Source organism: Macrobrachium rosenbergii, chromosome 5 (assembly GCF_040412425.1).
Source record: "Macrobrachium rosenbergii isolate ZJJX-2024 chromosome 5, ASM4041242v1, whole genome shotgun sequence".
In the NCBI taxonomy this organism is placed as follows: domain Eukaryota; kingdom Metazoa; phylum Arthropoda; class Malacostraca; order Decapoda; family Palaemonidae; genus Macrobrachium; species Macrobrachium rosenbergii.
This window is the reverse complement of record NC_089745.1, coordinates 130,166-148,417: the sequence shown is the minus strand read 5'-3', so window position 1 is coordinate 148,417 and position 18,252 is coordinate 130,166. Positions and strand designations below refer to the sequence as shown.

Below are 18,252 nucleotides of genomic sequence, written 5' to 3'. Positions count from 1 at the left end.
TTTAGAGAATTCTGCTAAATCCCTGCCAAAAAAACAGTCTGTATTTAAAAAGCCCAAATTTCCTTTCTATTTAAACAGTCCAAATTTCCTTTATATTTAAACAGTCTAAATTTCCTTTGCTTTTAAAAAAGACCAAATTTCCATTTTATTTAAAAAGACCAAATTTCCTTTGTATTTAAACAGTCTAAATTTCTTTTGTATTTAAACAGTCCAAGATTTCCTTTGTATTTAAACAGTCCAAATTTCCTTTGTATTTAAACAGATCAAATTTCCCTCTTTGTATTTAAAAATTTCCTTTGTATTTAAAAATTCTAAATATCCTTTGATTTAAAAAGACCAAATTTCCTTTGTATTTAAAAAATCTAAATATCCTTTGATTTAAAAAGACCAAATTTCGTTTGTATTTAAACAGTCGAAATTTCCTTTGCACTTAAAAAGTCCAAACTTGCCTTTAGAAAATTTTAAAAAATCAATTTCCTCGAGAAAGAGTTTTCTATTTTTTTTTTTTTTTTTTTTTTTTTTTGCCATCTGCGACTGCTGTCATTATTGCAATTTCTTCGCGGGAATAAACAGCGTCGCCTATGATTAATGTCTTTTCAAAGACGAGGACGGACAGAGAGAGAGAGAGAGAGAGAGAGAGAGAGAGAGAGAGAGAAGAGAGAGAGAGAGAGAGAGAAGAGAAGAGAAGAAGAAGAAGAAAAGAGATGGAGAGAAGGAGAGATGGATAGAGAGGAGGAGAGATTAATAGGGACAGAGAGAGAGAGAGAGAAGAAGAAGAAGAAGAAGAAAAGGGGAGAGAGAGAGAGAGAGAGAGAGAGAGAGAGAGAAAGAAAGAGAGAGAGAGAGAGAAGGAGAAAGAGAAAGAGACAAAGAAGAGAGAGAAAGAGAAAGAAAGAGAGAGAGAGAGAGAGACCTGAGAAGATGGAATGAAGAATCCATTTGGCAAATTCCACGCTAAGCCTCGTTCCATATCTGCCCCGTATTAAACATGAAAGATTCTGTGATGAATGGGGCTATATTGAAGAGCTTCTACCCCTCCCCCCCTTTCTTGTGGGGGGTGTGGAAGGGGGGAGAGGGAGTCATTTCAGCGGTTTCTTGACTTTATTTTTTAAAGAAGAGGACCGCGGGAAAGAGATTATTCGATTTTGTAGGATTCAATTTTGGAATGGTATTAAGTTTTGTGGAAGTGCTAGCCTTGAGGAGTGTATATATATATATATATATATATATATATATATATATATATATATATATATATATATATATATATATATATATATATATATATACATACATACACACACACAAACAAAAACCTCTCCATTTCCCGAAATTTGTTCTCAATCGCCCTGAGACACTTCCTATCAATTTTCCGGACGGGCGAATTCTCACGACGAATTCCGGTTAAGACAAAAACCCAACTGGCGGAAGAATTTAATTGTCAGTCTTCATAAACCCTATTTGAAACCACCACCAACCCCTTTAAAAAAAGAAAATACGATATAAATTTTGAGGAAAATATTTGGGAGGGTATGGCCCGCGCAAACGCGCGCTCGCGAGCCGGAAGGATATGCGATCACATGCGACATTGCTCTACGTAATGGCGTCGACAAGGTTCAGAATCTCGCGAATGGCGGGTCAGGTAGAAATTGGTAGAAAGTGGCCTTTTTTTGTTGCACTTGCGAAGAGCCGTTGCAAAGGTATATAAAGACAAGACTTGTCGGGGGGGAGAGCTTTTTTCTGGCGCTTATATGAGGGGCCGTTCCAAGGGTAACTTAATCGCATTACATCATCACATGTATTGTGTTTATTCTTTAACAGATTCCCAGATGTAATAAGACTTTTTTTTTTTAAGAAATGTTGGGATGAAGTATGTTGAAATGATCCTGCTTTCATTGTCCATTCTTGCATTGATTATATATATATATATATATATATATATATATATATATATATATATATATATATATATATATATATATATATATATATATATATATATATATATATTATGCCAGGCTCGTGCTTGCAAAAGGCTTTGTCCAATCTGTACCAACAAACCTTTTTTAATAATCAACTTAAATACTTAATTTTTAAAAATAATTAATACGTATCTCTCTTCTTTCCAGCTCCACCATATCACTCCAGGCACAAAGTCCAGGCGACGACATGGAACTACGCCTCGACCAATGAGAACGAAGACTCCCGTGGCACGGACCAATCGCAGCGCTTCGTGGACCTTAGCTTCGCCCCGCCTTACAAACCTCCTCCCGAAGGGTACAAGGTCAGTCAGTGTTTGTCAAGTTACGCTCTCGTTTGGGGGGTCTTTTGAAGCTGCATATTTAGGACTTCAAATATTCCTAAAATTGATGGTGATCTTAGGAGGGAAAGTAATATTTTAATTAACAATGTATATGCATATCTGATTGATTGTATAGCTTCATATCTTATTATGCGTTTGAAGTACCTTCTATAGTAGCAGGTAGCTGATCAGCTAATCAGTCCCAATACCCCGACGAAATATTAAGCAGGCCCCTGAGTTTTCCGTGGCGATGTATCTCACGATGCTGATCAGCTAATCAGTTTCAATACCCTTACGAAATATTGAGCAGGCCCCTGAGTTTTCTGTGGCGATTTATCTCACAATGCTGATCAGCTAATCAGTCCCAATACTCTTACGAAATATTGAGCAGGCACCTGAGTTTTCTGTGACCATTTATCTCACGATGCTGATCAGCTAATCAGTCCCAATACCCCTACGAAAAATTGAGCAGGCCCCTGAGTTTTCTGTGGCGATTCATCTCATGAAACGAAACGAACCTATCAAATATGGAGAGACCAGTGAAGGAAAGCTTCATTAGAAAGCTCCAGTTAAAGGATCAGTTTATTGCAGACGAACCTTGATGGAAATTTGTAGAGAGCCTCCGGGCGAAAAGGGGGTCCATTGGCATAACAGGGCTGTTGCCCGGGTGAGCGCACGTTTCCGAGATCTCATTATCGCCTGCCTCTCTCTCTCTCTCTCTCTCTCTCTCTCTCTCTCTCTCTCAGACTAAGACACACACACGCACATAGATTGCCGGGGTTGCAAACAATATTAAAATTTGTCTAAATCTGCTTTAATCCTCTCTCTCTCTCTCTCTCTCTCTCTCTCTCTCTCTCAGACACACACACGCACACTGCCGGGGTTGCAAACAACATTCAAATTTGCCTAAATCTGCTTTAATCGCCTCTCTCTCTCTCTCTCTCTCTCTCTCTCTCTCTCTCTCTCTCTCTCTCTCTCTCTCTCTCTCTCTCTCTGTCATCGACTTTTCGCATGCAATTAGGTCTTCGTAGCCCCGTCCTTGAAGAAATTGGAGATTCTCACTCTCGCTCTCAAGGCACTGGGAAAAAGGGCTCACTCGACCGAGTGTTTGAGTACTGTCGGCCAGAGGGCAGGAAATGGCGCTGGCAAAGATGGACATTAGGCAGGATTTTTCACTTAAACCTTATAATATTTATTCATGGTTAAGCTTTATTCATGGTTAAGCTAACTGAGGCTTTTGTGTCCTAGAAATTCAGTGGTGATCAAATTTCTGGGGTTAATGTACTGTAAATCTCAGCTCCTTCAAATTTCCGTAGAGAAGGAAGATATTTTTGGTGACTTCGTCAAAACCAACATTTTCCACCGAGACTTTCTGATATTTATTGAAAGCTAGGCTGACTTGGAGTTATATATCCTTGAAATTCAGTGGTGATCAAATTTCTGGGGCTTCAGTGTATTGTAAATCTCAGCTACTTGAAATTTACGTAAATAAGAAAAGCGTTTTTGGTGTCATTTTTTCATCAAAACCACCTTTTTCACATGATGAATGTGAAAGAATTGTATTGAAATACAAATTTAATGTCACATTTTCCCTACTTGGAACATTTTTTAACCTGAAACATATTACATTTTCCATAATCGGTAAAATTTCTTCTTCCAGGAATATTAATTTTATCCAAAACAAAGTTTTCCGTAGTCGGTGACATTGACTTTCCTTTCTTCCTACCTGCTTGAGCCTGAAACATATGTTTCCATACTCGGCAACATTTTCTCTTTCAGGAATATTAATTTCATCCAAAACAAAGGTTTCCGTACTCGGTGACATTGACTTCCCTTTATTCCTACCTGCTTGAACCTGAAACATGTTTTCCATGATCGGCCACTTTATTGTTCCAGGAATGTTGATTTTAACCAAAACAAAGGTTTCCGTAGTCGGTGACATTAACTTCTCTTTCTTCCTACCTGCTTGAGCCTGAAACCTATGTTTTCCGTAATCGTCAACATTATCTCTTCCAGGGAGATTAATTTTACCCAAAACAAAGATTTCCGTAGTGGGAGACATTGACTTCCCTTTTTTCTACCTGCAGATGCCGAATGGACACCTGCCTGGCCTCGACCTGGACGAGACGGGCGTTTATGTCAACAGCCGACGGCAGAACCTGCTCGACTCCAACATGAATAAAACGTGAGTACCGAAGGTGTTATCATTGTGGTATGGGACGCCTCATGAAACCTATTTTTCTTTTTCTTTTTTAAGAGTATATCGCTGGATGAACCAAGTAATGCATTGCATCTTCGCTTGAACTTTTGTTGAGGTTCTATTTGTGTTGTGCAGTTAGAAACTCAACAGAGATGCAATGCATCACTACCTTAAAACAATACTTTTTATCTATTCATTTCTCATTTTTTTCTTATCTCATAACTAGTCTCCTCTTTCTGTATTTCCTATTATTCTCTGTAACTCTTTCAGTTGAACAACATATTTTTTGAGACTTGTCAGAGGCCCCTGTGGCCTTATTCCATAATAATAATAATAATAATAATAATAATAATAATAATAATAATAATAATAATAATAATAATAATAATAATAATAATAATATGTATTTATAATTGATGCTTTTGCCTCCTCCTGTTCTTGTGGCACAAATCAGTCCCTAAGTAACGGGAAATATGAAAAGCTGAGTTGTGAACTACAAGGACATTTTGATTTAACCTGTGTGCCTATGTAAAGGTTATTCTTATATCACCTACTGAAGGACAAAAATATAGGAACAATTCACTTAAAAACGTGGCATGAAAGTTTTATCAAAATTGGTCAATCAGTTTCGAATATCAAAGCTTGTTCGACTGGCCTTTATTGCCTGAGGAAATACCGACATTTTGCAGATATTGCTTTTAGTATGAAGCAATTTATCCATCTAATTGTGGTTATCCATCTACTTGTGGTTATCCATCTGTGCGTATATGATCGTCCAGAGAGAGAGAGAGAGAGAGAGAGAGAGAGAGAGAGAGAGAGGTGGGGTTAAGGTTAAAAATACCAGGTATATGCATTGCATACATGTGTTTAAAAGCCATGCTTATGTGTAAGGTTATTTTTACCTTTTATCAGTTATAATTATCCTTCTATGTTATTTCCTTTCCTGCTGTCTTCCAATCCTTTTGCAAGCCTCTCTCTCTCTCTCTCTCTCTCTCTCTCTCTCTCTCTCTCTCTCTCTCTCTCTCTCTCTCTCTCTCAAAAGATTCATCGCAAACGATAAACGAAAATAAGAATGTAATGTTTTTTTTTTTTGGCATTTTCATTTTTCGTTCAATTAAAAAGTTAGTTTCGAATACAGGATTCAATCGAGAACCCGGCTGCTAACTTCTACATGAGAAATTCCCGGAAGGAAGTTCTCCAGTAGTTATTAACCACCACCTCCTCCTCCTCCTCCTCCTCCTCCCCCTCCTCCTCCTCCTTCTCATGTATTTGCTAACTTCTGCCTTTGCTTCTCTAAGACTTCTTCTTCTTCTCCTTTTTTTTTAATTTGAACTTCCTTAAGAACTGCTTCTGGAGTTTGATATTTATTATTTGGTTTTTCTGAGAGCATGGAGGTTGATGGTGGTTTGTTGGGGGAGAAATTAATGCATTTCTGAGAGAGAGAGAGAGAGAGAGAGAGAGAGAGAGAGAGAGAGAGGAACAGACTTTCCGGATAAGAGTCTGATAGTTTCTTATTTTGATGTCCAGCCATGTCAATCAGAGTTGATAAGAGATCAAATGATTTTAACTTGGCACAAAGTTTTCCTCTTGTGATTGGCACTAAGACTTTTATTGTGATTGGCTCTAAGGTTTTCCCTGTGTGATTGGCACTAAGGCTTTCATTCTGTGATTGGCACTAAGGTTTCATTTGTGATTGGCACTAAGGCTTTCGTTCTGTGATTGGCACTTAGGCTTTCATTTTGTGATTGGCACTTAGGCTTTCATTCTGTGATTGGCACTGAGGTTTTTCCTCTGTGATTGGCACTAAGGCTTTCATTCTGTGATTGGCACTGAGGTTTTCCTTTTTTGATTGGCATTAAGGTTTTCCCTTTGTGATTGGCACTAAGAATTTCCTTCTGTAATTGCCTGTAAAGTTTTCCGTATGTGATTGGCACTAAGGTTTTCATTCTTTGTTTGGCACTAAGGTTTTCCTTCTGTGATTGGCACTAAGGTTTTCATTCTGTGTTGGGCACTAAGGTTTTCCTTCTTTGATGATTGGCACTAAGGTTTTCATTCTGTGATTGGCACTAAGGTTTTCCTCCTGTGAGTGGCACTAAGGTTTTCCTTCTGTGATCGGCACTAAGATTTTCCTTCTGTGACTGGCACTGAGGCTTTCATTCTGTGATTGGCACTAAGGCTTTCATTCTGTGATTGGCACTAAGGCTTTCATTCTGTGATTGGCACCAAGGTTTTCCTGCTGTGATTGGCACTCATTTTTCCTGTGTGCCCAGTGTCAGAGTTTTGTGGTGATTAGTCTCAGTGGTTTGTGTGACTCTTTGCAAATTTTATTTTCCATTCCCTGCTGGATAAGGGTATTGAGAGGTCAAAGAAGGCAGAACTGGGTACTGGTGGTTTATTACCCGGGCAAAGGTATACATAGCAGCGTGCAGACGAAAACGAGGTGCCCGACCCCCGGTCGCCGTGACCCGCACGCTGAGTGAGAGCCAGTTTGTTTGTTAACAGTCAATCAGATAACAATAGAGACGTAATGTACATACAGTAATAAAATATATGTTGGCGAAAAGGCCAGGAAATTCTACATACAAATGTATACATGAGATTCTTGCTGCGTTGATAGATGCGATACATGATCGTAATTAATGGGTAAAGAAGACGTCTTTACAATATATAATCTTGGCTTCCATGTTTCATAATTTTTTATTGTTATCTGGTTAACTTTTATTAATATTCTATGATTTATTTTTTCTTGGCACCTGGTAATAATTTACTGTCCAAGGATTTTCAGAATTCTTATCTTTTGTTTCTTATCTTGACTGTATGACATTTGTTGATTTAAATATTCAGTTTTTCGACACTGAGACTCGATAATTTGCTTTTTATGGCCAACATCTATATTAAGTTACCCTTTTATAAGTAATTTCTTTATTCCCATCCATATGCACTTTTCTTGTGTGAAGATCTGGACTTTATTGCATTTTGTTTTCTTTTACATGGGCCCTTATTCACTAACAGTTTCTGGTTTATAATTAGGTTTAGCTTGAAATTTCTGTTGATTGACTTGATCATTTGAAATTCATACCTCTGTTTCAAATAATGAAAAAAGTATTCTTTAGGAAATTAACCAAAGTTGTTACAAATCCTCCTTTAGTGCATAATTTTTTTCTTTCACTTATGATATTCGTTTGTACAGTACCTGAAATTCATTAAGTCTCTAAAGCTAGTTCATCACAGAATGATAAAATACACCTAAATAGTAGATTTTAGCCTCAACTAATGATTACAGTAGGCAGTCCCCGGTTATCAGCGGGGGTTCCACTCTGACGGCGTGATGATAAGCGGAAATCTCCGATAACCGAAAATCGGCGATTTTGGCGCATTTTCGGTGATTTCGGCGCCGTAAACCGCCGATTTTCGTTTATCGGCGCCAATACGTGATTATCGGCGCCGATAAACGGAAACCGGGGCATATCGGCGCAGAAAATTGCCTGTTTTCGTCGCTAGACAAGCGCTGAAAAACCAGGTCACCGATAACCAGGGACTGCCTGTACCTTACATTTCACCTTTTACTGTTTTCTTCCACCAAGTTCTATTGTTGAAAGATTTTGCCAGCTTTTTTTCATCACCCCAATGACAATGAATATTACCAAGTCTCCTTGCTCCCGCAGGAACTCCGTTTACGAGAACGCCAATGACTCGAGCAGCGGTACGAGTCCAACCCCGCAGATGTATGTCCCTCACCCGGGCCATTCCCTCAACGCCCCAGCCAGCCCAGCTCGCCACCCTCCTGCAGACACCAAGAAGGTACAATTTAACCTGGCGGCCACTCAAAACCATCCCCACACCCACACCCACAGCGGTATAGCCGGGGAGCTGACCCATATATTTGAGGCGAGGAACGAGGAGGTAGGCCCGGATCTGACTGACGGCTCCCTCACCACCACCACCCACCACTACAACCCCTGCCCCCCCACCCCACCCCACCCCCTCCTGACATGGCCCCCCCTCAAAAAAGCATCTTTTTATTTGACCCTTTTCTTAGCCAACTACCACCGTCTAACTTGCTCTCTTTCAGTCCAACTAACATTCTGCAACGTTCCTACACCTGGGCCCTGCATGTTTTCCTCACCGTTCGAGCACAAGGGATGCTTCCCCTTTAGAGGGGTGATGCCCCTTTAGAGGGATGATGCCCTGAGGGATGCTGCCCCCTCAGAGGGATGCGTCCCCTTTAGAGGGATGCTTCCCCTGTAGAAGGATGCTGCCCCTTTAGAAGGATGCTTCCGAGTACACGTGGGCTTCACACTTTCATTGATGCACACTTAAGTGAAGTTTTGTTACGATTTCCCATTCTGTCCTTAAGAGACCCTCCAACAATTATTTTACCTATAATGTACTTTTAAACTGTCAATAATTTCCTTTCACACAAAATTGTCAGATAAATATCCGGAAACACTAACTGAAGCTATTAAATAATTTATTTTTATTGATCAACATTACACCAACTTCCCAAGGCATAGTTAAATTGTGTTAATGAAAGCATTGCCCAATATTGTGTTTCTAGACACTGTACATACTTGTAGTTGTAGAAAAACCACACTAGCACTACAATAAAAGCACCATTTTTAAGAGAGATCATTGTAAACACATTTTGTAGTATATCACACAATGTTATGTAAATGGGATTAGAGTAATTTTATATTCTGTCCTAACCCCTTTGCAATGTATTATACATAAACTGTTGATATTTCTCTTGTATTCTACATACACCACATGAAATGGAACTAGTACAGTAACCAAATTGCTGTATTGAAAATATTAGGGAAGCAGTCAAATTCTCAAATGCCCAGCCACATTTATCTGTGGCAGTTTCCTATCTGTTTCCCAAATAACTGTTGTTCTCTGCTGTTTAACACAGTCATGGCTTCCTTTTACAGTACAGACTCTTCAAAACATCAGTTACACTTTGAAGCTTTCCCAAATTGTCCCACAGTGAAGAACTGTCATTGTATGTACACATAACTTTACACATATATATAAACAGTACACTACAAAGATAAAAAGGCCCATAACTCTTTTTACATGTTAAAACCATATTTTTCAGGTATTAATGTATCCCTGCTAACTGATTAAATATTTCACCAGTGGGCAGGGATGCAGAAGTATCCAAAATATATGGTTGCAACATGTATATGTGTATGCATAACGTTGTTATGGACCTTTCTGTCTTCGTACATAAACAATATTCTGACGAACAGCAGCTCCTACCAATCCTTGCTTTCGAAGTCCAATGGGGGTTGTATGGTAGGTAGAGGAGTTGGACAGCTCTTAATAGTGTCATGAGGCACGCATGGCTGTTGCCTTCACCATCTCATCATCCTCCTCCTCCTCCTCCTTCATCGCCTGTGGCAGGATGGCCCTGCAGAGTTGCTGGCAATGTGCAACTTTGGTAGTGTTTGAAGAATGTGCAAGGCACACCGGTAGTGTAGTCGCTTAGTACTTTTGAGTTACGTAACGACTTAGTTATTAGAGCAGAGCTTGATCGTAGGTAGTGTATTGAGAGCCAGTTGGTTTTAGTCTCCCTTGTATTTAACACTTTATTTTTATAATAGTCATTAAGTATTATCACTACTTTTATAATAGTCATTAAGTATTATCACTAAAATGAATGTAATTACTTCCATATACAGTACATGCGTACATAAATTTGTCCATAATAATATTCAGTCCAGAAGCTTGGTCAAATTTAAAATTTTATGAATTCTTAGATGTCTATACAGTATGCTTTTGAGACCACAATACCTGACATTAAAGTCAGGTATTTTTCAGCAGTGTCCTTTACACTGTACTCTACTGCAGTATTCAAATAAATATTCCTCGCAAACCACAAATTTTACCCTCGTAGAAGATTTTTACTTATACAGCAGTTAATGATACAGAAAGTTATTAGTACTTTATAGCATTAAGCATATCTGACGAGTGTACAATGTTAGAATATCTATAAATATTTTAAGTATTCTGGCAATTTATTTAGAATGGGTCTCCTTATCAAGAATTGCAGAGGGAACTAAGGAAGCCACATGGAGACCTTTTGATTGAGATTTGAATCTGATAAAAGAATTTTCAACTTTCTGCTGTTGTGATAACAGACCTTATGGTCCTATGTTTTAAAATGCTAAATCAAGAAAGTACAGAAGTGTGCTAGGTATTAAATTCAATAGATTAATTTCAATAGAACTCTGGTATTTTAAATAGATTGTTAAGCATTACAAAGTGAACTTTAATATTAATGTATTCTACTGTGTTAGGTACTAGTTTCTACAGTGATGTGTATCGTTGTTTATTGATTCTCAGAAGCATAACATGTCCCTCTTCAGTGACTGTCACTATATACTTTGAGCTATTCATAATTCCTTTTAAGTTATTTTAAAGAACTTTGCCTTCTTTCACTAGCCAACTTAAAAATTTTCAACACAGGTTAGGTAGAACGTGTTAAATAGTACATTCTTTAAAATTGTTGTAGTATTAACTTTTGGCTTTATGCTGGTTCTAACCTGCTTATGACTGCTTGTAGATTACATGACTTCAGCTTATGCTCTTTCTCTCTTGAAATTGGCCTTTGCTGCTTACTAATATTTTGTGGGTGCATTTATGAATTGTACTAATACAGGGTGAAGCTTTTTGTGTCCATTACAGAATTATTTATTTTTAAAATGACACAGACAAAACTTTATTGCAGTAAACCTTGATGAAATATATAATTACAGATACCATTTTCTTTAAGACTTCATTCATCTTTTGATTAAAAATTCTTACCTTGAATTTTGACTAGACATTACTAAACGCAGTACCATAAGAGACTTGGGTTACATCAGTACACCTACTGACTATGACAGTGTTGAGAAATCTGTTTTCTTTTTCAGAAAATTATCTCTGCAGAAGTTGATTAGGTTGAGATAAAAACCTATTATTCATGATATCATCTGTCTTATAATTATTCTGTCATTCATTAATCTGTTTTACCAAAAACTTCCACAGTCAGTCACATTAAAAAACCTTCAAAGATATTAAATATCATTATTTGCCTTTCCTGTACTACCATATTAGTCATTTACGTTTATCCCTTTTATTCATGTTTCAAATTGCACAATATCCTTCCTTATAATATATCAGAATCTTGTACATTTTCTTCACAAAATTCTATGATTATGAAAACCTCATTCAGAGCCCCATGATAAGACATTATCTATATTTTAGTCTATTTTCTCTACCGCTACAAGATGCAAAACGGTAGTGTAGATTCCATTTCTTCAGGTTTATAGTACAGTTTCGCAAACAGTTCAATAAGAATATCATTCTGAAGAAAATGGGTTTGTCAGTAAATTCAAAAGTTCATTGCTGATTATGTTTTTAAATCGTTACTACACACTTTTCTGCCTGATGGTTTGTCAATAAGAGTTAATTAACAACCTGCAGAAGTAAAATATTAGAGTATCAAAAACTAATAACTACCATATGGTTTGTTATGAAAAAGTTGGACCCTGTTGTGATAATTAGGGTACAGTGCATTTTCCTGTAATATACTGTAATACTATGCTTTAGTAGCTGGGGTAAATCTTGCTGAAAAATAGTGTCCTCTGACACTAGTGAAAGTGAGTAGTTACAGTATTGACAAATAAGTTTAATCAAAGATTCAAGTATAGGTAATATTTTTTTCTTACTGTGAAACTGAGACAATCAAACTTTGCACACTTAAGGTGCACTTAGCATACACAGACTGAAAATAAGAAAACAAACAACCCATAACTTTGTTGAGCATTACGAAATGTAAAAGTGTTTTAAAAGTTTTTTTTTTATAATTCTGAGAACATGATTGGGGTAAGGGAAAGGCATTGGATATGCTCATCCCATCAGTCCTGGTATAAAACGCTCAGTCTCTGTTTCTTAGTGTCCTGACTGTTGCATGTTTGAACAAGAGACTGATCTGACTGAAGCAGTTAGTAATTTATAATATCCTGACATTAGAGCTTAAGTATCTTTCTGTGCATTTTTATATAAGAAAGTCAAGTTTTTTCTTAGTCTTGATGTTATAGTATGACTGTAATGATAGGTTGTTTTATCTTTCCGTAAAGTGCAAAATTATGCCCTATGTATTTTCTTTTTGTTTTCAGAACTGGACTTTTAATAGTATAGAATATCTCTTCCTGTACTGTAGTTTGACGCTGAGTCCCACATTTTTTAAGTGGCTGCTAAAGTCACCGTCCCTTTAATGATGAGACTTTTACTTTGGCCAATAAATCCTTTGATTTCTGTTTTGCATGCACATCTTAATTCATTTACTGTTGACTAGATGAGTGAAAATTAACTACTGTGCCCTCCTTTTCTTCCGAAGATTAAGACTGGAATTGCTAGGCAATTCTTGTTAACACTGCAAAATTCTGCCTTCTGGCATACAGATCTTGGGTATCGTAGCTGTTTTTTTAAACATTAAAAGTATGAATAACTGAACTAAGCCTATATCCTCTCCAATGCAGGTTATCAAACGAGTAGCTGAACTGCAGCAACTAGTTGAAGATGCTGAAAATTACTTGAGTGATGCAGACGGAGAGACGACCGACGTAGAAAGTGTCCGCTCAGATCAGTATGGCCGACTAAAACACTCGGATTCACTCCTTCTTCTGACTCAGGTGAGGAATGCCTTTGATGAATGAGAGTACCCTGGGTGTTTTCATAGCAGAAGCCACATTGAATGAGGTGACAGTAAAATACATCTTTCCACTGGGTTACTGCTTTGAGCATTAATAACAATATACAGTACTGTAGCATATTTTGTGTTGCTTAGTTTTGCAATTTTTGTTGAACCAGTTGGAAGATATTATAATCTAATTTACCTTTTTATTTTCAGGGTCAGAAGCTGTTACCAAATACTGAGGTAGTGGAAAGTGAGGAACGATCTGGTAGTGATACAGATTCTCAGTCAACGCCTAACCAGAGCCCTGCTCATAGACCTGGTAAGTAATGTTGTCTGGTCACAGATATTAAATTTCTTGTTGTTTAACATATTTCATATAGATTTACAATGGAAAAAGAAGGGGACTACAGTAGCACATCAACTTAAAAAAGATGCTTTGGGGGTCTGGCTTTTCTGATAAGTAAAAAAGTCTTTTAAGTAACAAAGACCCCATATTAGAGCCTGCACTCATATAATTTTAGATGTCTTTCATCTAAGAGTTATTCCACATAGTTCCTAGCCTAAACTAAGCTTTACTTTACACTTAACATTCATAATAAGAGATTTATATACAAATGTATCATGTCTAAAATGGTAGCAGTTCATAAAAATAATCATAATGTGGTAGCTGAGAAGTACACAAGTCTGCTAAGGTGAAGTCTGGTAGGTCAAATTAAATGTAGTTCAGGTAGATTTAAATGGAATGAGAATTATGGTAACTCAGTTCAGTATATCAGCTAGGTTTTATATTGAAAAAACAGTACCCTACAATATTGACTAATATATATCAGACTTCGCTTGCAGTTGCAAAGCCTCGGTTCAATATATCAGCTAGATTATAGATTGAAAAAAGAGTACCCTACAATATTGACTTATATAACATTGACTTCTCTTGCAGTTGCAAAGCCTTGGTTCAATATATCAGCTAGATTTTATGTTGAAAAAACAGTACCCTACAATATTGACTTATATATATCATTGACTTTCCTGCAGTTGCAAAGCATCAGTTCAATATATCAACTAGATTTTTTATTGAGAAAGAACAGTACCTTACAATATTGACTTATATATCATTGACTTTTCTTGCAGTTGCAAAGCCTTGGTTCAGTACATCAGCTAGATTATAGATTGAAAAAACAATACCCTATAATACTGACTTGTTCATCATTGACTTCTCTTGCAGTTGCAAAGCCTCAGTTCAATATATCAGCTACATTTTAGATTGAAAAAACAGTACCCTACAATATTGACTTATATATATCATTGACTTTCCTGCAGTTGCAAAGCTTCAGTTCAATATATCAGCTAGTTTTTTATTGAGAAAGAAATTACCTTACAATATTGACTTATACATCGTTGACTTTTCCCTTGCAGTTGCAAAGCCTCCGCAACGCCCTTCTTCAGTCTTGAAGCCCAGTGGATCCTCCTTTGGCCTGCACTCCCCTGATAACCTGCCAATCACCATGCAGAGTCGGGAAGACGACATCAAAGCGTTAATAAAACAACTGGAAGACAACTCTGGGCTCCCTTATACATTTGCAGAGGGAACTTTGTACCTTGATCCTGATATCATTGATTTAACAATGATACCACCACCAATCACACCTGATGAGGTGAGTTCTAATTGACAACTGAGTACTGTTATGTTTGTATTTTCATCCAGATGATTAATTAAGAAGAGTCTTAAACAGAAATACAAACTATTGTCGTTTACAAGATTTCATATCCATGAGAAAGCTGTGCTTTTTTAAAATCCATGATGAGGGCAGCTGTTACACAGCACATCTTTTTTTTTTTTTTTACAAGGCCCTGAAACCATAACTGTAATCTACTTTGTACAAATTCCCTCTGCTATGGGTCCCCAGTTAAATGGCATGAAGGGTTATGTGAATATCTAAAGTGTATTGTGCACATTATAGGCTAACAAACATTGCAGTTTTAGATAAAGCCTTAAAGTTGGCCATGTACAGTTTGAGCTGGAAACCTTTGGGTTACCTTCATTTCCATTTTATATTTGACAACCATCATGTATGTTGGACTTGCAGAGGGCATTGTTTGCTCCTAGCAGAGATTTTATTATCAGCTCTTAAGCTAAAACCAGACCCCAATTTCAAGTGTGTAATAATTGCTTGAAAGTAACTTGAATGTTCAGCATCTTTAGGCAAGACCTGAAAATGAACTCAACAGCTCCCACTAATGTCAAAGAAATATCAAATAATTTTTTGGTGTTCAGTATCACTTGCACCATTTTGTCTGTGGTCTTATATTGACCACCTCTGTCAGACTAAGAAAGACATTAATGAAATCCAAATTAGCTAATTAGTATTGTTGAATCACTGCATTTCTTTGCTTTGGTTAACATGCATGAGACCGAGTTCATTCCTTGTTTATGTTTTAGGATGCCATAAAAGTTTCACAGTTTTTCTATGTTGCCTGAGGTATCTTGTGATTGTGCCATATCCCTTGGTATTTTATGCTTGTAGTATTAATTAATGCAGTCATTACTTCCAGTTCAAGTGGAATTCAAAATGTCATTATTGATTCTACAAAAAATCAGGCTTTTTCACAGTCATTACTTCCAGTTCAAGTGGAATTCAAAATGTCATTATTGATTCTATAAAAAATCAGGCTTTTTCACTTATCAGTTTAGAGTTCCAACCATCTACCTTAAATAATGATGTATCTACCATTTTATATCTCATCTTCCCACTGAAGCTGCTGGATATAATTGTCTAATCAGATTCTGATATTTTGTTTGCACAGATATGTTAGGACCGCCTAAGTCAGTGAGATAAATTGCACTGAAATACCTCCAAGATCTCTGGGAAAAGCTTATTTTGATCCATAAAGAAATTTCAAAAAGTACATGGAGTGAAAGTTATGTTTTATTTGCCAGATCTTTTTACTACACACAAGTCATGTGACACAAAACATTAGTCTTTCAGAATCTTTTCAGAAGTGTACTCAGTGAACCCCAGTAGAACCTGCTGACTACATTTCATTACTTATATCAGAATTAGCTCGCTTGTACTTCCCAACCTGTCCAGTCAGCACAAGTGTATTTTGTATTTTAAATGCAGTTTGTAGTTTTCATCATATTGCTTTAGAATTGCATAAACAGGCTTTAATCATCCTAATTTTCAACCTTCTTTATCCCTTTTGGGACAGAACGAATTGTAATTACTGTATATCATCTAGCCTGGTAAGACAAAAGAAACTCGCAGACTGTAGTAAATTTCAAGATGTTTATTAGAACTGTTATGAGCTTCCTAGGAAAACAATCTTTTATGAAAGCATATTCTGTATATATCTGGGCAAGTGTCATAAATTTTAATTCCTTATACATTGATGAAATTTTAATCCTAGTTTCTGTGAGGAATTGTACGATCAGTTTCATGTACATAAAACAAGATTATTCTTAACAATTCATATATTCTTAACAATTCGTAATCTCTTCATTAGTGTTAAAATCATAGCTTCGAGAATTCATTGCCTTTTTGTTTTACAGGATGGCACAAAAGTCTTCCCACCACAGCTGAGTACTCCCCCAACACCGTTTGCAGACAGGGAAACGCTGGAAAAGGAGTTGAAAGCCTTGGAACAGGATCTTGGTGATTTGAGATCCTTGACGAATCCTAGCTGGCTTGAGCATGACGTGGTTAATAGTTATGCAGACTCCACAACTACTGGTAAGTTCAGTATGAATAAGCAAATTAACTTTCCAGTCTTTTTGTTCATTCTGCTGTATCATATGTCAGCCATAAATTCTGTAATACAGAAATTTAACAATTAGTAATCAGCTAGAATTTCCATTTACAAAATAAAAAACTTTTCAAATTGTGTTATATTTCAAAGCAATACAAACTTTTGTTTTCCTTCAGTCCTGTGAACTATAAATGAGGGCATCAATTTTGATTTCACATTAACTAATCGGAAAGATTTGCGAATTAATTTCCTCACTAACCTGTCTTATGTAAGGGGTTGGTGAAGGTATGACGGTACAGCCTTTTAGGTAACAGAGTCAGTCACCATGGGACTCCATCCAGGCAGCATCTTGGTTTCACCTTTGGGTGAAATGCTTCCTAACTTTACTGTCACTGGTGTCTCATCTCAAAAGTTCAGGAGGTTGCTGGAGTGGGATGGAAAAACTCTCACTTTCCTCTCGCATCTGATTGCCACCTTGTGGGCTAACCTTGTCTACAGAAGATATTACATGGTGTCCTGTCTTCCCTATTGTCGAGACCAATGTAGAAGACATATAATGACAGCTTGGACTGTGTGATCCACTATGTGGTCTCCTTCAAACCCTCCAGGACAACAGCAGGAGCTGCAGTCAAGAATTGGGAGAAGTCAGATCTCATGCCCAAGCCACAGGGTACCTTGACATACTCACAGATAGAGCAGCAGCACGTTAGGCTTTCAAAGGGACTCTCACGTCAGCAGACTGAGGAAAGTGTTGGTGCTATTCCTGTCATAACAGGTGCAAGCTACTCGACTCAATTAGGTAATCCTTGGCCAATAGTCATCCCCTGGAGAAGACTGTCTTGGAAAGGTGAATCCATCTGCATTCACTTCAGTGGCAACTGAAGTGGCATTGACCAGGTTAAATTGATCCTCCCTCTCAGCTTGCGCTGTTGAGTGCTGAGATTAGAGAGGATCTTGCTTGGTGGCTGGATGGCAGAGACTTCTTGCAAAAGTTCCTTGAGCTCTTGTCTGAAGATGCTTCTGTTCACATTGAAGGAGAGAAGTAGGGTACACACTTGAGCACCATGGATGTTTTTGGTGCATGGTCAGAGGATGGATAAAATCTTCACATCAACATCTTGGAAATACAAGTAGTACTGTTTAGCCATGCAAACATTCCAACAGCAAGTGATGAGTCACTTCATATTGTTGATAAGCAACAGTACCAACTCAATGGCTTAGGTCTAAAAGCAAGGGGGAGATGGTATCCCTTCACTTCAATCAGTTAGTAAGGTATTTGCACAAGTGGATGATTCACAATGTTGTCAAGCTCCCTGCCAG

General features: G+C 37.4%; 1 protein-coding gene across 1 annotated transcript in view; it reads left to right on the top strand.

Annotated features, from left to right (window-relative positions):
* The window catches only part of LOC136838413 (serine-rich adhesin for platelets), a 549,424-nt gene that overhangs the window by 521,144 nt on the left and 10,028 nt on the right, over positions 1-18,252 (top strand). The window contains 7 exon segments of the mRNA XM_067103288.1: positions 2,130-2,284; positions 4,390-4,487; positions 8,168-8,405; positions 13,031-13,183; positions 13,402-13,507; positions 14,602-14,840; positions 16,736-16,916. Coding sequence (XP_066959389.1) covers positions 2,130-2,284; positions 4,390-4,487; positions 8,168-8,405; positions 13,031-13,183; positions 13,402-13,507; positions 14,602-14,840; positions 16,736-16,916 — 1,170 coding nt within the window.